Raw genomic sequence first — 17,385 nt, 5'->3', positions numbered from 1 at the left:
TGGTTGGCCAAAATGAAGCAGAGGATTATAAAATCATCCTTTGAATGGTAGACTTTCTTTACCTCCATTCTGGGTCATTCAGGTTTTAAAAGTTTTTGTTTTGGGGCTGCTAGGTGGCACAGTGAATAGAGCCCTGGAGTCAGGAGGACTGAAATCAAAGCTGACCTTAGACTCTTGACACTTACTAGCTGTTTGACCTTGGGCAAGTCACACTCGTTGCCTAGCCAAAAAAAATTTTTCATTTAATTAGATTTTTCAAGTAGTCTCTTGAGAATTCTGAATTACAGTGAACTCTATTTTATTGTAGGAATAGGGAGTAGGATGCTCTGAGGAGTCATATGTTTACCAGGCAGCTAAGTGATGCAGTAAATAGAGAGCTAGATCTGGAGTCAGGAAGATCTTCAAATAAAGTCTCAGACACTAGCAGTGTGACCCTGGGCAAGTCACTTAACCTCTGTCTGACACAGTTTCTGTAAAATGGAGATAATTACACACCTATCTCTGAATTATTTTGATGATCAAAAGGGTAAGGTGCTATGTAAAGGCTTGATAGCTAGCTTTATGTAGCTAGTAGTAGTAGTAGTACTAGTACTAGTAGTAGTGGCAGCTGCAGCTATTACCATTAGCTACCATTCATAAATATCATCTGTAATTATTGATTTTCAAGGAAATTCGAAGAAAAACAATACCACAACTCTTATGAACTTTTATTCCCATTAAATCAAGCTGAATGCAATGTAGGATTCATGCAAGTGTTTCAGAATTGGCATTGTAAATGTTGCATCATTGCACTGTTTATTTACTAAAGTGCTAAGAAGAGAGAAAATTCTTCTTATCAGAATACTGAGTGAAAAAGCTCTCTCCACTAGCATAATTGCACAACCTGCTATTTCACTTTGGATGTGATAACCCAACTCCTAATGAAGCAGTCTCTATTTCTAATAGCTCAAATGGTCCAGCTGTCTTCAGTTTTTTCATTCAACCTTGGAGTCATACTTCTTAGGCCTTAGCTTTAGGATACAGGGGCAAGGAATAAGAAAATTATTAATTTTGGAGTGGCTTGAAATTAGAGGCAATGTGGCCTTGTGGATAGAAAGTTGATCTTGGAGTCCAGAAGACCTAGTTCCATCTCTGACCATGGGCAGGTCACTTAACTGCTTAGGATCCTAGGGAAGTATTTAAGAAAAGGGGTCCATGACATTCCCCTTTTGACAGTCTGGTGAAGCTTATGGACCTATTCTCAGAATAATGATTTATTTTATGCATTCATAATTGAAGTAAATACTAACTTTTAGTTAGAGGTTAGTGAAAATAAAGATTTTTTTAGCCATCCAAGTTTACAGACCTCTTAGAATCTATCCATAAACTCCAGATTAAGAACTCCTACTTTAAGACTAAAAGTTACAATTGATTTGTATTGGTGGAGGACACTTCCACACTGTAAATTCCCCCCATGCTAATGAAATCACATATCTATACCCCTCCTTGACCCAGAAAAAATTAGAAAGAGTTTCAGATGCTAATCAGTGGGTACTCATGGTTCCCATCTTGTAGTAAATCCATATTTATAGAATTCCAAAGTTAGAAGGGACCTTAGCAAACATTTTACCTTACTCCTAGAAGGGTGATAAAAAAAAAAAGAACCATTATGTACAGTGAATTATTGTTTGCTGTTGTGTCTTTGTTGAGAAACAGAATGGAAGTTGAGGGGGTGACAGTGGGTTATTTTTCTTCTTTCTCTGTAAATTAAAAACAGGAGTGTTCACTCAAGCAGGCAGAACCAGCAGCGTGTTGTGCCTTTTAAATTCCTTGTTGTAGTTTGTTTGTAAAGGTTCAAGTCTGCCCATCACCTGATTCCATGGGGGTGGCCTTAACAAGAGCAGCTCAATGGACTGCTGCTGGATTTGGAACTGGCACCTTAGAACTTACCCCTTTAAACGAAGCCATTCTAAATGACATTATCAAGTTTGTGGAGCCCTTCAGTGCCAAATATCCTCAAGAGGCAGAATTTGTTTTCAAAGAGCCACTTCAGTGGAAAACAACCTTGAAGCCTTCAGAATTTAAAACAGGTTACATTGTCAGGTAAGCCTCTAACTGCATTTATAAGTAATGCCTTTGGTAATGTGGTAGGAGCAATATCTTAATTCTTCCCCTCATGCGAGTTAGACTAGTTTTTCCTTAAAAGGTATTGAAACCTTCTTTGAGATGTGGTTAGGTCACAGGATTAAAGGATCAGACCATTAATATCACTTTGGCCTGAGTACCAAGTAGCTACAGACTGAGGATTGGGGATAGGGGAAGAGGGATCTGGGGCTTGGCTATTAGATTATTTTGTGATGGATAATTCAGGGAAAGGATCATCCCTGAGCTAAATCAACTCAAGATGTCCTCCGTGTCTGTCAGTGTGGAATATCCTTCTCCTGCTTTGGCTAAGTAAATAGCTTTTTGTTAGCTGTTGAATGACCTACAGATATCTCATTCTGCTTCTCTATCGTACCTTAACTACCAGGGGATCAGGCTCAGCCCAGAACAAGTTTATATGCTTGTTACTATGACAGTATTGTTTATGCTGCCTTTATGTGTAACCCCATCAAAAACATTCACATTTCTCTCAAGATATTAACTTGAAAATTGTGTAGGACTGTGATATTTAAACTCAGTGAGACTGTGACAACTCTTTGTGTCTTTCTTGTCCTTAAATCCCAATGTAAATGGTGAGAGAGTAAGCTGATGTTAAAGTCGATAGAAAAGATGCAAATGAAATATTGAATTCAACAAACATTTATTATATAATTTCCTTTGTTCTGTTTTCTGCGACCAAACAAAACAAGTCCACTCCCTTTTCTTTAATAAGCACAATTTAAAAAAATTGTAAACTTAACTATAGTTAAGAAAACAACAAAATCAAATGAACATGCAAAACAAGAGGCAAAATCTTATCCATGAGAGCTGGAGACCACACTTGTGATTTTATTAATTTGTTTTACAGATGAGGAAATTTCTTTTACCAATGCAAATTGGCACCTTTTCTGCATCTGGTCCCATCTAAGAGCAGAGGTGTCAAACACAACAGCTTCATGCAGAACACAATCTTCCCAGGTGTGACCTGAACCAGATTAAAATATAATTGGGAAATATTTAATAAAATAAATAAAAATATAATTAGTCATAAATAATATCACATTTTAAAACTAAGTCAATATATAGCCTGCAGAGATCCTTATGTACTGATTAGTAGTCCCTGTTTCTCTTTGAATTTGACACCACTGGCCTAGAGCAATTGAGAGGGTAAGTGACTTGGCCAGGGTCATACAGCCATACAAAGTGTCAGAAGCAGGACTTGAACCCAGGTCTTTCTAAGCTCCAGGGCTACCTCTCAGTCCACTATACCATGGTGTACCTGTGGGAGGAGAAATAATATGTGCATAAATAAGTAAAAAAAAATAATTTTGTGGTGAACAATTTGTGAAGATTTGAAATATTATTATAACAGGTTGTGAGTATTTTTTGTAGGGCTTAAATTTAAATATACATACATCATGTACACATATATGTGTATATATATATTTGCATATAATGATGTATACATATATTTGTATATATAAATAAATGTACCCACACCTACCCACATACCCATATATTGATAGTATCCCAGCCTAACAAGAATGTCCTTGTCAAGGTCTCTTGATCTCCATGATTAGAAAAAATTTATAGAAATTCCATTTGCTCCTCAAGTTAAATTAATTGAGAAATTGGGATTTAGAAACTATCTAAAGAGAATGTTCCTCTGAGTAAAGTGAAACTTGGGGGAAAAAATGGCTTCTTGTCCATTTGAGGTTCTCAGCATAAGCCTTATTTACCAGGAATGTTTTGTTTATATTCAGTCTTTTTTTTTTAAACATCTCATCCCTCTTGTTAGTTTGCATTTCTGAAGATCATATTTTGGGAAATCTGCCCTAAAAATAACAAGTTAATAAAGAAGTCCGTTTGCAATTCGCTGGTTGCAAATCATAAAATTCATCATACCTTCATAGAGGTAGATATGTTGTCTTTAAAGAAAGAGTAACCCAGAAATTGTCTAACTATTAACTGATGTGGTATAAAAAATCTTCAAGGAAAAATTACCAAATAATGAATGATTTTGTAGCACTACTCTTTTTTTTCAAATGTATTAGATACTTAGACAAGTGAAAAACAAAGCTTTCCCTTTCCTTGTACTTATCTGACTTAATGCAGCCATGCATAGATTAAAAAAGGTAATTCATCATCCTGGTGTTGACAGTTCATATATCCTTGCTGATGAGTGCTGCTAAGTGGTAGGGCTTAAGATAACTCATCGATGTAAGTATTCATATTTTCTGTGTGCCATAAATAACCTTGAGAAGTTGCTTGTTCAAATGTGCTAAAATTCATTCTTTTACGAAAGTTTTGTTAGTAATGAATCTAATATTAATCCTTCATTTTTTGTCCTCCCCACCAGCGGAACAATAGTGCAATCAGAAGAAAACTCCAAAGATGGACAGCCACTGCTGCTTTTGTCTGGAACTGATATTAAAGTCAGTAGCTTTGGTCAACTGTCACGCCTGTTACATCTTGCCAGAGATAAAAAATTGAAGGAAGCACAAGCATGCCTTGAAGGTAGTATCGTAACCAGATTTGTAAACTCAAATATTTAATTAGCCTCCTAATTGGTCTCTCTTTAGTAACCTTATCCTGAGTAGGACTGTTAAGTATATTCCTAAAGCACTGGTCACACCATGACACTTTCCTTTCCCAGCAACTTCAGTGGCTCACTGTTTCCTCTCGAATAAGAGTTTATAATAATAGTTATATTAGGGAGAAAGAATAAAAGGGAAAGGAGGAAGAAGAGCAGCAGCAACAGTAGCTCCAGCAGTTAGAATTTATATAGCGCTCTAAGGTTTGCAAAATACTTTGTGTATGCTGTCTCACTTGATAAAAGACCAAGTCCTATGTTTGGCATTTTAGAGACCTTTACAATCTGTTTCTAACATATCTTTCCAGAGTTATTACATGTTTCTTTCTTTTGGTGAGGCAACTGGGGTTAAGTGACTTACCCAGGGTCACACAACTAGTAAGTGTGTAAGGCTGGATTTGAACTCAGGTCTTCCTGACTCCAGGGCTGGTGGTCTATCCACCTAGCTGTCCCTACACATTACTTTAAACAGGGTCTACATTCCACTTAGACTTTCCTACTCATTTGTTCCTAATACATGACATTCCATTTTCACTTATTCCTGCCTTTGTGCAGGTTATCTCCCATTCCTAGAACATCCTCCCTCATCACTCTTACCTCTTTAAACTCTTAATTCCCTTCAGCTTTCTAGGCCAACAACTTACTCCTAGGTGAGGCCTTGCCTGATCTGCCTAGCTACTATTGTTCCTCCCCCCAATTACTTTTTTTTTTTTTTGGTGAGGCAGTTGGGGTTAAGTAACTTGCTCAGGGTCGCACAGCTAGTAAGTGTCAAGTGTCTGAGACCCAATTTGAACTCAGCTCCAAGGCTGGAGCTCTATCCACTGCGCCACCTAGCTGCCTCCTCCTTCCCTCCCCCTCTCGTGCGCCCCACCCCACCCCAATTACTTTGAATTTAGGAAGACATGGACTTTACTTACGTGTATGTGATGTGTCCTCCAATGAATTAAGAGCTCTTTGTATCCTCATTGTCTAGCACAATAACCAGCACATAATAGATGCTTCATATATGCTTATTGATCAATTAAATAGTTATTTCTGGGAAAGAATGTATTTAAATTTTTTCATATTAGAAATTTATATTGATCACTCAAAACCAAAGAGTGATATGATGATTTTGAAACTCTTGTGTTCAGTTTATGCAAAAGATTACCTAGAATTTTTAAAAGCAGTACTATTCCATTCAAGTCAGTTCATAATTGTAAATTTATGCTTCTGAATGGCCTGCGTGATGCTTTAACATAATTAGAAAGCTCCTAAGCTTTTGATTTGGTGTTAATTTTGATGTGACTCTTTTAAAGATGACATCCCCATTCCTACCCTCCTGCCCCTCTTCCCAGCAATTTTTATTTTCCTCTTTGAATAAAGGAGAGTGACAACTAGGTATCCTCTTTGAGAAACTATAAATCTGTCCTGCATAGCCCCCAAGCCCTACAGTGGTCTGGAGGGCACTGCCAAGGCAACTGTCACAGCTCCTGCTCTCATAGTAAGGGAGATAATCTTTTTTAACTGCAATTAAGTACAAGTTTCTCTTTTGGCTGGGCCGCTCATGTGATGTAAGCTTCCACTGAAACTCTGAAAGCCCAGGGAAAGGATGAATTTGATTGTCTGCTTTGATGGTGTTCCAGATATTTCTAATAAGTAGAATTGACTCTTTGTCCATATAGTCCATGTCCTGGTATTAGTTTGGTTACCGTGAAAGAACTCCATGACAAAAGTGCCCGGGATTAAGCAGAAAGCACCCCAAATCCCATGCTTGTCACCCAAGGCTAGAATTGAGGGAAGAGGATTGTTCCTTTTAAGACTTCAAACTTGGCACTGCAGACTAACCCTTTCCCACTCTCTTGTTCCTGGTTCCACGAGGGATAATGAACATATTATATAGCATCTGAAGAGTATGAAGCCACTTTAATGGCCCCATGAGTAAATGTAGATAACTAGGTCCTGTACCAATACGTGGCATGTTCTCTGAATCTGGTTAAAGCAGAAGTTCTTAATCTTGTTTTGTGCCATAGACACCTCGGTCATTCTGATGAAGGCTATACATCTCCTTTCAGAATTAAAAATTTAAATACATAAAACCAACAATACAAAGGAAGCAAATTATATTGAAATACAGTCATCATATTTAAAAATAATAATTTCATGGATACCAGGTTAAGGATCTTTGGGATATGTTTTTAGAAAAAGTTTTCCCTGTGTCATCTCCAGAATAGTCACTAGCTCTTTACCCATAGGAACATGTGTTTGTTCATTCTTCCTGGGCTTCAGGTAGCTCTCTTGGTTTCTTGTCAAAGCTGCTTTCTCCATAGCCATGTGAACCATGGTCTAGTTTCTTGCTGCCCTTGGAATATACCTCTTCAAGAAGTCTTCTTTTCCTTTCCTAGGTTCTCACTATTTGTTAAAAAGTTTTCCCTCAGTGCTCATTCTCTGTTCCAAAGCATTTTCCTCCATTAATTTCCTCTAAACATGACTATTTTCCTTGTAGCCCTTCTGATATGGATCCAGCCACCTCCCTCTCTAACCTGTCTAACAGTCTTCCCCAAACTAAAGTCTAATTCTATAAACAATACTCCTACCCCTACTATTGCTTAAATAGGGATGGTGAAGGGGAATTATTTTTAGTCTGTTGGTTGGGCGTCTGACAATTGATCTCTGACTCCTTCAAAATTTAGAACTTAGTGGCTTTGAAACCTATATATACATAGCACATCAACATATGTAGGATAACTTGTTATCTACAGCAAAAAGAAATATTATATATTATGATTATGATATAGGTATAAATCAGAGAGGTGCTACTTTTTCTACCAACTAGGTATATATATGATACTGCTGACTCCATTTTGTAGAGATAGTCTTAAGGGCACAGGTAAGTAGGAGAACTGAGATGATCTAAATGTAGCATAGAGCAGGAGGAGGCAAAAGAGAGCATAGGAATTGAGAAAGAGTAATTGTATTGATATTTAGGAATGGACAATTTATTTTTAGCATTAACAAGCAAGTGTTGGCACCAACAGATAAAGTAATTTATGGACTAATTTTTAGTTCTTGAAATAGTCAATTTATTTTCATTCAAGATACACATTAAGTGAGGCAGTGTGGTGCAAAGGAAAGATTGATGGATTTGGAGCCTGAGGACCTGGTTTAAAATCCTGGCTTAACTACCTCTGTGACCTTGGGCACATCATTTAATCTGTGTAGGCTTCAATTTCTTCAACTATAAAATAAAGAGATTGGACTATATCAGAAGTATCAAATTCCCCAAGCCACAAGCAGCCAGCAAAACTCCAGAGTGGGGCAGGAATCAGATTAAAAGGCAATTGGGAAATCTTTAACAAAAGAAATTAAAAGACAGTACAGTATAGAAGATGTTCATTTGTGGTTTTCTAGGTCAATATATAGGCATCTAGGTAGTGCATTGGATAGAGTGCTGGACCTGGAATCTTCCTGACTCTTCTTGAGTTCAAATCTGGCCTCAGACGCTTAGTAGCAGTGTGATTTTGGGCAAGTCATTTCATCTCTGTAGGCTTCAATTTCTTCAACTAAAAAATAAAAGAATTGGACTATATCTGAAGTATTAACACCGGTCCTGGAGGTGACCCTGGGCAAGTCATTCAACCCTGTTTGCCTCAGTTTCTCCATCTGTAAAATGAGGTAGAGAAGGAAATGTCAAAACACTCTGGTGTCTTGGCCAAGAAAACGCCAAAGAGGGTCGTGAAGAGTCAGACATGACTGAAGATGACTGAACAACAACATAGTCAATATGGCACCCAGGGTTCCGTTTCTAATAAGAGTTTGACACCACAGGACTAGATGACTTTCAAGTTAGTTTCTGTGCCCCTTTGAACTGAATGTCCAGACTATAAATTTTGATGTTTAGTTTTACATTGAGAAGATAGGGAGCTAAATAGAAGGATATTGTGCTTGTATTTTGGCAGCTAATAGAGACCCTGTAGTGAAAATTTTGGGCGCAGGATATGGTACAGTGGAAGGAGAAGAAGATTTGTCTACAATACGTTTCCTAGATAAAATGAAAAAAGATGATGATTGTGAAAATACTATTAAAATGAACATCTCACTTCTGCTGCAGCAACTGGATATGCATCTGCTCAATAGTTCTCTAAAACATATCTCTTTGTAAGTGGGCTTGGTGTGTGGGGGGGGAGGGCTTGGGTAAGAAAAGTCTTTGTAAAGAAAGTTTAGGCTCACCGAAAGAAGTTTTTTTGCAACTGGTAGAAAAAAAATGGGAAACATAATATGAAAGTCTTACAGTTTTACAATTATGAAGGACTTTAGGGATCATTTAGTCCAATCTCCTCATTTTAACAAAAGAGGACATTGAGGCTTTCATAATTTAAATAAATATTTGCATTAAAATGAAATTAAGCTAATATGGTTTTTTGATTTCATATTATTGAATGAGACATAAACTTCTTTAGCAACCCAGTTGATTGTACACATTAAGTTTATTGGTAAAATGATTAAACCACTTCAGTCACTTTTTACCTAGCGTGTTAAATGACCACATGCTTTTCAAAAATCTGTAAAGATTTTCTTACATATTACTAAAGTATAATGAAAATATGATAACATAATAGAGATTTTGTTCAGTTTTATAGAATTAGTTAATCTAATTAGGAATGTAATTAATATTGTAGTTGGTAGTGACATATAGTATTCAATCAAAATGCGTTATTCATTCCTTTAACTTCTATGGAATAAGCTGTATGTTAGCAACAATTCATATTATAAAAAGAAAGATATCCCTGTCTAAAAAAATATAATACTTTTCATTTGTTTTCTGAGGATATACTTTTTAAGTATCAGATATGAGGGGTTTTTTTTCTGTTGTTGTTGTCAATTTCAGGGAAATACGTTTAAATCCATCTGCAATTAAGAATGATGTAGATCTGCTCAAGCGTTTCTCAGGAGAAGGAGAGCAAACAGTCTTGGAATCTATCGATTATACGTCAGGTTCAAATATTTTCAAATCTGTTTTATTCTGAAGAAAGTTCTACATTTCTACATTTTCAAAATACTTTTACTATCCACAGATTTGAACATCTCTTTTTAAGAAAATGAAATTTATGAAAAAATTTTATGGTTGTGGAAATTTAGGTTTTGAAAATTCAATTCATTAAAATTTATAAGATTTATTTTAAAGGTCATCATTTTATAGAAATCTAGTCTAAATTGTTTCTATTTTTTGACTGACAATTGTTTGCAGACTTTGAATTTGCAAATGGGTGTCGGGCCCCACCTTGGAGACAGATGCATGGGGAAATTTGTTATTTGATCGTGAAACCACATGACTGTGATAGTATCTGCTTGACTTGTAGCACAGCAGGAATTTTTGTAAATGGTGTAAGTAAAAAGCAGAGCCAGAATTAGAACCCAACAAATGTGCTTTATAGCCAGACCAATGATAGTCTCTAATGGTGGTAATTCCCTGTATTATGTCTTAGGTTATGTCCATATAACCAAGTATGAGTCTATAAAATTTGTTTGCCTGTCAATGCTGTGCTTTGGGAATATCAAAACCAGTGATTCTGGGCAGGGTTGACAGAACAAGACTGACATGTTTCTGGATTTCCACATTACTGTATGGGATTTAAAATAATTTATTCTACATTGTAAGATTTAAATCCCTCAAAGAATTCATTGAAGCGCAGAGCAACTACTGAAATTGTTTGCTGGGTTGTGGATTTTGAGAGCTGCTATTTAAATTTTACTACCACAAGTGGCTGAATTTCCTGGATTTTCTTTTAACTGGAGTTTCATGGTCCTCATTCCTACTAGAAGCCAACCCAGTAAGCTATCCAGAATCCCTATCTTGCTCTGTGGGTTCTAAGTGCTTCTATGATACGCCCTGTCTTTAGCTCATAATTTTAAATTCTAGCCTCCCAAGAAAAATTCTGTGGAGAACTATAGAGTATAATTTATAGAATGTTATAATATTTGGTAATAATATAAAGAAGTTTTATCTTTAAGGGCATAGAAAATGAAGCAGAGGAAATTGACTATGAGAGGCATAGTGAAATATATAAAGATCTTGTCACATTTTTAAGAGAAAAATCAGCAAAATTTTCAGAAAATATGTCAAAACAGGTAGGTTGTGTCTGATTAGCTTATTATTTATGTTGTATTTTCTCTTAACAGTTTATGAAGTTGTCTTCCCCTTCAGTACTTTGGTCTAAAATACTATGTATTTAAACTCAAATGGAGAATTATTACATGGCTTTAAAAAACATACCTTTTTTGGGGGGGGTAGTAGTACTGTTAAATCATGAAAATGATAAACATTTGTAATTATGGGCATTTTCACATTATTTTTTACCTCTGTCATCTGGGTTAGATGGAATTTCCATGTTTTATGCTATCCAGAAAAGCTTTTGAATAAAACAACAATTAAGAAAAGAATTTGGGCATATCACTAGCCAATGTGATTTGAAGGGTTTTTTTTTTCCTCTCTGATCTATTTTCTCCTCCTTAATACCTCATTGCTTAGCCCCTCATGCCATACGGTCACTAACGACAAAAGCCATATCATAAATAATAATAATTCAAATCTAGTAGCCATTTATTCTCAAATTTAAGTGCATATTACTCCATCGGTTTGGGAATTCCCGTTAGTGAAGCAGATTGCAAAGCCATGCTGCCCAACTTTTGCCCATACATTCCCATGAGTTTGCCACAGGGGTTCTACCCGACAACTGAAGGCCTTTTTTCTTTCTCCTGGATTCTCAAGGCTACCAGCTCTGACAGTCTGACTGGCATCCTTTGTCCTTGCTCATAACCAGCCAAGAGGATGCCATCTTTTACTCATGTTCTTCAAAGTTTCTCATTGGTTGTATGTTGGAGCCTATTCACGCATCCTGTTGCTTCTCCATTGTTCCCTGTGTGATACTCATGTTAATTCTCTGGAGCCGGTTGTAGTCCACATTTCACTACCATGTAACAACAACAACAATAGAGTGTTCTAAAAGCTTTAGTACCTCACATGCGCTCACTTTACATTGGCCTTCACGGTTTACAAAACACTTTTGCCATGGCAACCTTGTGGCACTAGTAATGTAAATATTATTATCTCTGTTTGATAGAGAATGAAATTCAGGGTCAGGTTGCTTAAGGGGCTTGTTCCCAGTCACACAGCTAGTATTGGGATGGAGTTAGGGCCAGAATCCAGATGTTCTGACTCCAAGCCCAATGTTCATCACACATATGTCTCATCTTTGTGGGGTGTCTTCCGCAGAACCTAGTATACTGCCTGGTACATAATTGGGCTGGAGCTCAATGTTAAGCAAGATAACAAGAATGCAAACATTGCAATGCCAACGATCAGGGTTTTCCAAACCAATTTCCTTGGAAACATGTTCACTTAAATACTTTTAAGCTCCAATACTCTTGGGCTCCAAAATATAATTAGAGTTTAAACAATTGGGGGCATTTAATTATTTGTTTCTACCATATAGGAAGATCCTTTTGACAGAGTTGCTTATTTGTTTCTGAAAATGTCATTGTATTGTTTGCTTCTTGGATTGTATTAAAGAATAGTTTTCATACTTTGATAGATGTTTGATCTCCTCAGGGTGGGCAGTCCCTCAGAGATGCATATCATAATTTGTCCAGGTTGTGCTGTTCTGTGAGATGCATGTCCACAGCCTCCCATTAGGGTCTACCCAATGTGCTGGGACCTTCCTCTGTGACATTGTGTGAATATAAATAGGGTACTCAGGTTGTTGAATTATCCCTTAATCTATCCGCATGCTTATCTCTTTTCTTTTTAAAAATTTTAAAATGCTTTTGCTTATCTCCATTCTGATCATGCCTCCTTCTGACAACATCCATTCACTGCTGCTCCTCTTATATAATTCAGTATTGATAATGTGATACATCCTTCTCATACTATGCACTTCTCTGATGCCCTGTGGTCAGTCAACCTTCAACTTGAATTTTTGGGAGACCATGCTATTTCATGATTTATAGATGTGAAACATCGATATAGATGTGGAATATTCATGTTGTGAAAGGGGAGCCTTTATTTCAGGGGTTATTTATTTCAGGGTTATTAAAAGCTTTGGACACTTTTTTCAAAGTTAGTCTGACCTACTTTTTTCTTCCTGTTCAGTTTCAGACCTAGGGTGACATCTATGCTCAGAGTCTATTTGAAATTTTTATGTTGATGGGCCAGCTCTGCATTGTTCTTTCAAATGTTTATCATAGTCTTGACAAGCATTCCACATCCATTCATTGTGTAGATAGTTAGGTTGTAAGGATAAGTGGGACTCTTTCAAATGATTGTGAATTTCACTTTTTTATAAGAGTTCTTGGGGAATCTGGGGCTAGATGCAATCATTACAATACCATCTGCAATTAGAAACATCTGGAGGACCTCATTATCTATAAAGAAGCCTTCTTTCATTTTGCCTGTGGCTTGGATATCCTCCAAGGCATTTTTCACCCTTTGTTTAGTTTTTCAGTCCTCTCCAACTCTTTGTGACCCTATTTGGGGTTTTCTTGGCAAAGATACTGGAGTGGTTTGCCATTTCCTTTTCCAGCTTATTTTATAGATGAGGAAACTGAGGCAAACAGAAAGTGTCTGAGGCTGTATTAGGACTCAGGTCTTCCTTACTCCAGATCTGGTGCTCTACTGGCAAACACCACATCTTGGCTGATATTAATTGTCGGAGGGTCATTGACGTGGTAATAGCTCTTATTAGGTTTTTCAAAGAATATTGTATCATTTGACGTATTCATGGTAAACATCTTATTGAAAAAGACCCTTTAAGGCAGCTTTATTGTTCAGTCAGAACATTTTTTTTTTTGGTGGTTAACAAACAAGCCAGTGGGATCTTAAGTTTTCTATACCTTTCAGTCAATTATGTGATTATAAAATGTGATGTGCTGTGAAAGTCTGTTGTTCCCTTTTCATTACTTCATCAAAATTTCCCTTAATGCATATGAAAATTCTAATAAAGATTTTATAGATATAAGCAAGATAGGCATATGGGCTGGTAGTTATTAATATCCTCTCAATCACTGTGTTTTTGATAAAGTTCAAGATTTTTTTTCCCAAGCCATTCATATCCTCTCTTCTTTTAGATACTTTGAGATTTGATCCCTAAACACTTTCAAAACTGTGCCTTCTGCATGGCCCTCCTATGTGTATTCTGGATCCAATCCATCTGCTCTTCTCATCTTCTTTTCCCTTAGGCCCTTTTCCACTTTCTCATGAAACATAAAGGGAACTGATGAGTCCAAATGTGGTGGTGAAAGAAAAAACAATTCCTGCTCTCAGGGAGCTTACAGTCTAATGATGGAAGACAACATACAAACAACTATCTACAAACAAAGTGTAGACAAAATAACTTGGAGGTAATCTTAGAGGAAAAGCACTGATATTATGGGGATAAGGAAAAACCTCTTGTGGGAGGTGTGATTTTATCTGGGATGTTTAAGAAGTCAGGGAAGCCAGGAGACAGAAATGAAGAGGGAGAGAATTCCAGGCCTGGGGCATAGCCAGTGAGGTTGCTATAAAAATCTTTACAGATCTTTTCCATTTTACATCTATAGTTCTCTTTCTAATTTTATCCTTGAGTGCCCAGGGAATTATTTTGCTTGTTTGAATATTTTGCCAAGCTTTCTGTAAACTTATTTTCCTCTCACTGTTTGTCAGAATTTAATGAGACATAGTACTCGGAATCTTCTGCCAAACTCTTCTGTTTGATTTTGAAAATGAGTTTATATCCTAAATGATTGTTGCTCTTGGCTTGTCATAATTGCTGCTTGGCAAGGAGATCAAGTTTTTCCCTGGATGAGACAGTTTCTAGGTACTTTTGGTCTCCTTGTTGTGTTGATTGATTTATGTTAAACTTCCTTATGAAATAGTTACAGTTTCTATGGATGTCTTTCCTTTTATGCATATTCTATATTTAGATATCAACTGCTTGTTTAAATAAGTCAGGTTGCTTCAATTTTAGTATATATAATTTTGATTCTTCTAATTTGGTATTGACTGTAATATATGCCCTCCCAAGTCAATTGCCTGACTATACAGGGAGAGCTTTTTATTAAATTATGATTACATAAATAGCCAGTCATTTCCTATCTACTTAACTGTACTCAATTCATCTTTTATGTTAATTGGTTCTTGCCTTGTTCTCTACCTCTTGCTTCTCTTTTTGAAGAAATTATTCATGATAGAAATACATGAGACTTCTATGTAGTCTACAAGCTTTTGAACTATCTCATGTCTTACTCCCAAGTCATCTTTTATAACATTTTTTACTGTCTTCTCTAATGCTTACCTTTGCATTGAAGTCATTGAGCATTAAAATAATGTGCTACTCTACTGTTGAGGGCCTTAGTGAGTTTTTTCATAGAACTTCCCTACCTCTTCATCTTTTGTAACAGATGTTGGTCTTATTATTTTCATTGTGGTGTTTTGCATTTGCTTTCCCTGAGCAGTATAATCCAACATAACCAAATATCTCACAACATCTTTCTTTTTTTTCTTTGGAAACATGAAAAAAAGGACTCTGACTGCTCCTTTATATGTCCAAGGAGAACATGTAAGCCATCCTGCCAATTTGCTCCAACTCCTTCTTGTCCTTTGATTTCATTTCAACTAATCAACTCAATAATGTGCCAGGCACTTAAAATGCAAAACCAAAAGTGACACAGTCCCTTCTCTCAAGGAAATTGCATTTCTATCATTCTCGGAAGCATCTCAAGATGATATAATTCTTCCTGTAGCATTCCAACTCATTGGTCACTGAACATGGATCTTAACCTTTAGATTACCAATAGCTGGTAATGTTAGTAAATAGTCCGTAAACTGTGTGATTCTTAGTACTCATTGCACTGTGAATGCCAATGTGGAAGAGGATTATATCAGACTGAGCACCATTTTGCATTTTGTTTTGTTTTGGGGTTGCCATGGCCAAAGATACATCATTACATGGCCAGCCTGATGATGATGATACACTGTGTAGTTAGCTAAGCTGGCCCTTGAAAATAGACACAATCTGTCTTGAAGACCCTACATTTCCCTTCCCCCTCCCACATGCTTTTAAAAAAATATTTTCCCCCAATTACATATAAAAACAAATTTGACATTCTTTTTTTCCCTTCACTTTTTTGAGCTCCAAATTCTCTTTCTCCCTCCTATCTCACTCTCATTGTGAAGGCAAGCAATTTGATATAGATTATACATGTGCAGTAATGCAAAACAGATTTCCGTGTCAGTCATGTTGTGAAAGAAAACGCAGACAAAAACCCCCAGGAAAAATAGAGTAAAGAAAGAGTATGCTTCATTGTGCATTCAAACTCTTTCTGTTCTTTCTGTGAAGATGGATGGTATTTTTCATCATAAGTCCTTGTAAATTGTCTTGGATCGCTGTGTTGCTCAGAATAGGTAAGTTATTCACAGTTGATCACATACAATGTTGCTGTTACTATATACAATATTCTCCTGGTTCTGCTTTTTTCACATTGCATCAGTTTATGTACGTCTTTCCCGGTTGCTTTGAGAGCATCCTGCTTGTCATTTCTTATAGCACAATGGCATTCCACCCTCAGGTGTTTTTCAACAAAAATGTCTGATAGGGGGTCTCATGTTTCCAGGATACAGAAATATATATATATATATATATATATATATATATACACACACATATATATACACACATATATATACACACACACCTAGAAGAGGCAGCATGGCATAGTAGAGAGCTATGCTCCAAGTCAGGGAGATCTGGGCTTAAGCCCTACTGTTGTCACACTAGCTATATTAACCTGGGCAAGGCACTTAGCCTGTTAGTGCCCTAGACAACTCTCTAAGACTATAAGCTGCAGAAAAGTTGTTGACCCGAATCACATGGAAATTCCCCAATCCAGTGGAATAATGAGTCTAGTTTTTATGCATATACATGTGTACAATAACACACATGTGTACATATATGTGTACATGTAGAGTAATATGTAAAGGTACGTATATGTATATAAAAATCTGATAGCTCTGTTCTTTCTTAAAAATATTTTCCCTATATTTTTTCTCTCTTTGACAAATTGATCCCTAGTCGGTTTATAGAGAGACCAGTTTTCTTTACTTAAACGTGAACAATCAATCACATGTTCTAAAGAATAATGGGACTAATTATGAAAAATATCATTTAAAGAAACTTTTAATTTCATTTTCAGGACATTCAAAAATGGAAACAATTTTAGTTCATGACTTTAGTTTTTTATGACCAAAAAGAAACAAAAAACAAACCTTCCCTTCTAAAAAAAAAGAGTTGTTTTTGATTAAAAGTAGCAGTGGAAACATATGCTTTCAGTTGACATGGCGTGTGTTGCTACTATGCAGGCCAAAAAAAAAAATGAACACTGATTCTGAATTTGAACTGTAGATTGGTCAAGAAATATATTGAATTGATTTCTATAGTTATCGGTTTGCCTTTCATGTCTGTATTACGTGTTTATTTATAGTTAAGACTCCAGGATATAAGTATAAACTATAGGTCATTTGGGTTCTGGCCCCTGACCCAAGGGACCCTGGTACAATTTTTAAGCGTCTCTCAAAAGATCTCTCTGGCTCATAGCCAGATCAGAGAAATTTGAGAATGTTGGTATCTGGCTTGTTCCTTTCACAATAATAGCCACAGTTA

General features: G+C 36.4%; 1 protein-coding gene across 2 annotated transcripts in view; it reads left to right on the top strand.

The window, feature by feature from the left end:
* ODAD2 (outer dynein arm docking complex subunit 2) overlaps positions 1–17,385 on the top strand; it is a 213,622-nt gene that overhangs the window by 2,334 nt on the left and 193,903 nt on the right. For both annotated transcript variants that reach the window (XM_020990516.2, XM_020990517.2), the window contains 6 exons: positions 1,819–2,082; positions 4,481–4,638; positions 8,653–8,851; positions 9,582–9,688; positions 9,942–10,078; positions 10,706–10,822. In XM_020990516.2, coding sequence (XP_020846175.1) covers positions 1,859–2,082; positions 4,481–4,638; positions 8,653–8,851; positions 9,582–9,688; positions 9,942–10,078; positions 10,706–10,822 — 942 coding nt within the window. In that variant the 5' untranslated portion in view covers positions 1,819–1,858. The remainder of the gene's footprint in view (positions 1–1,818; positions 2,083–4,480; positions 4,639–8,652; positions 8,852–9,581; positions 9,689–9,941; positions 10,079–10,705; positions 10,823–17,385) is intronic.

The sequence above is a fragment of the Phascolarctos cinereus genome, unplaced genomic scaffold, assembly GCF_003287225.1.
Source record: "Phascolarctos cinereus isolate Bilbo 61053 unplaced genomic scaffold, phaCin_HiC Scaffold_1;HRSCAF=81, whole genome shotgun sequence".
NCBI classification, from domain to species: Eukaryota; Metazoa; Chordata; class Mammalia; order Diprotodontia; family Phascolarctidae; genus Phascolarctos; species Phascolarctos cinereus.
Note: the sequence above shows the minus strand (reverse complement) of the source record. Positions and strands in the feature narration are given on the sequence as shown.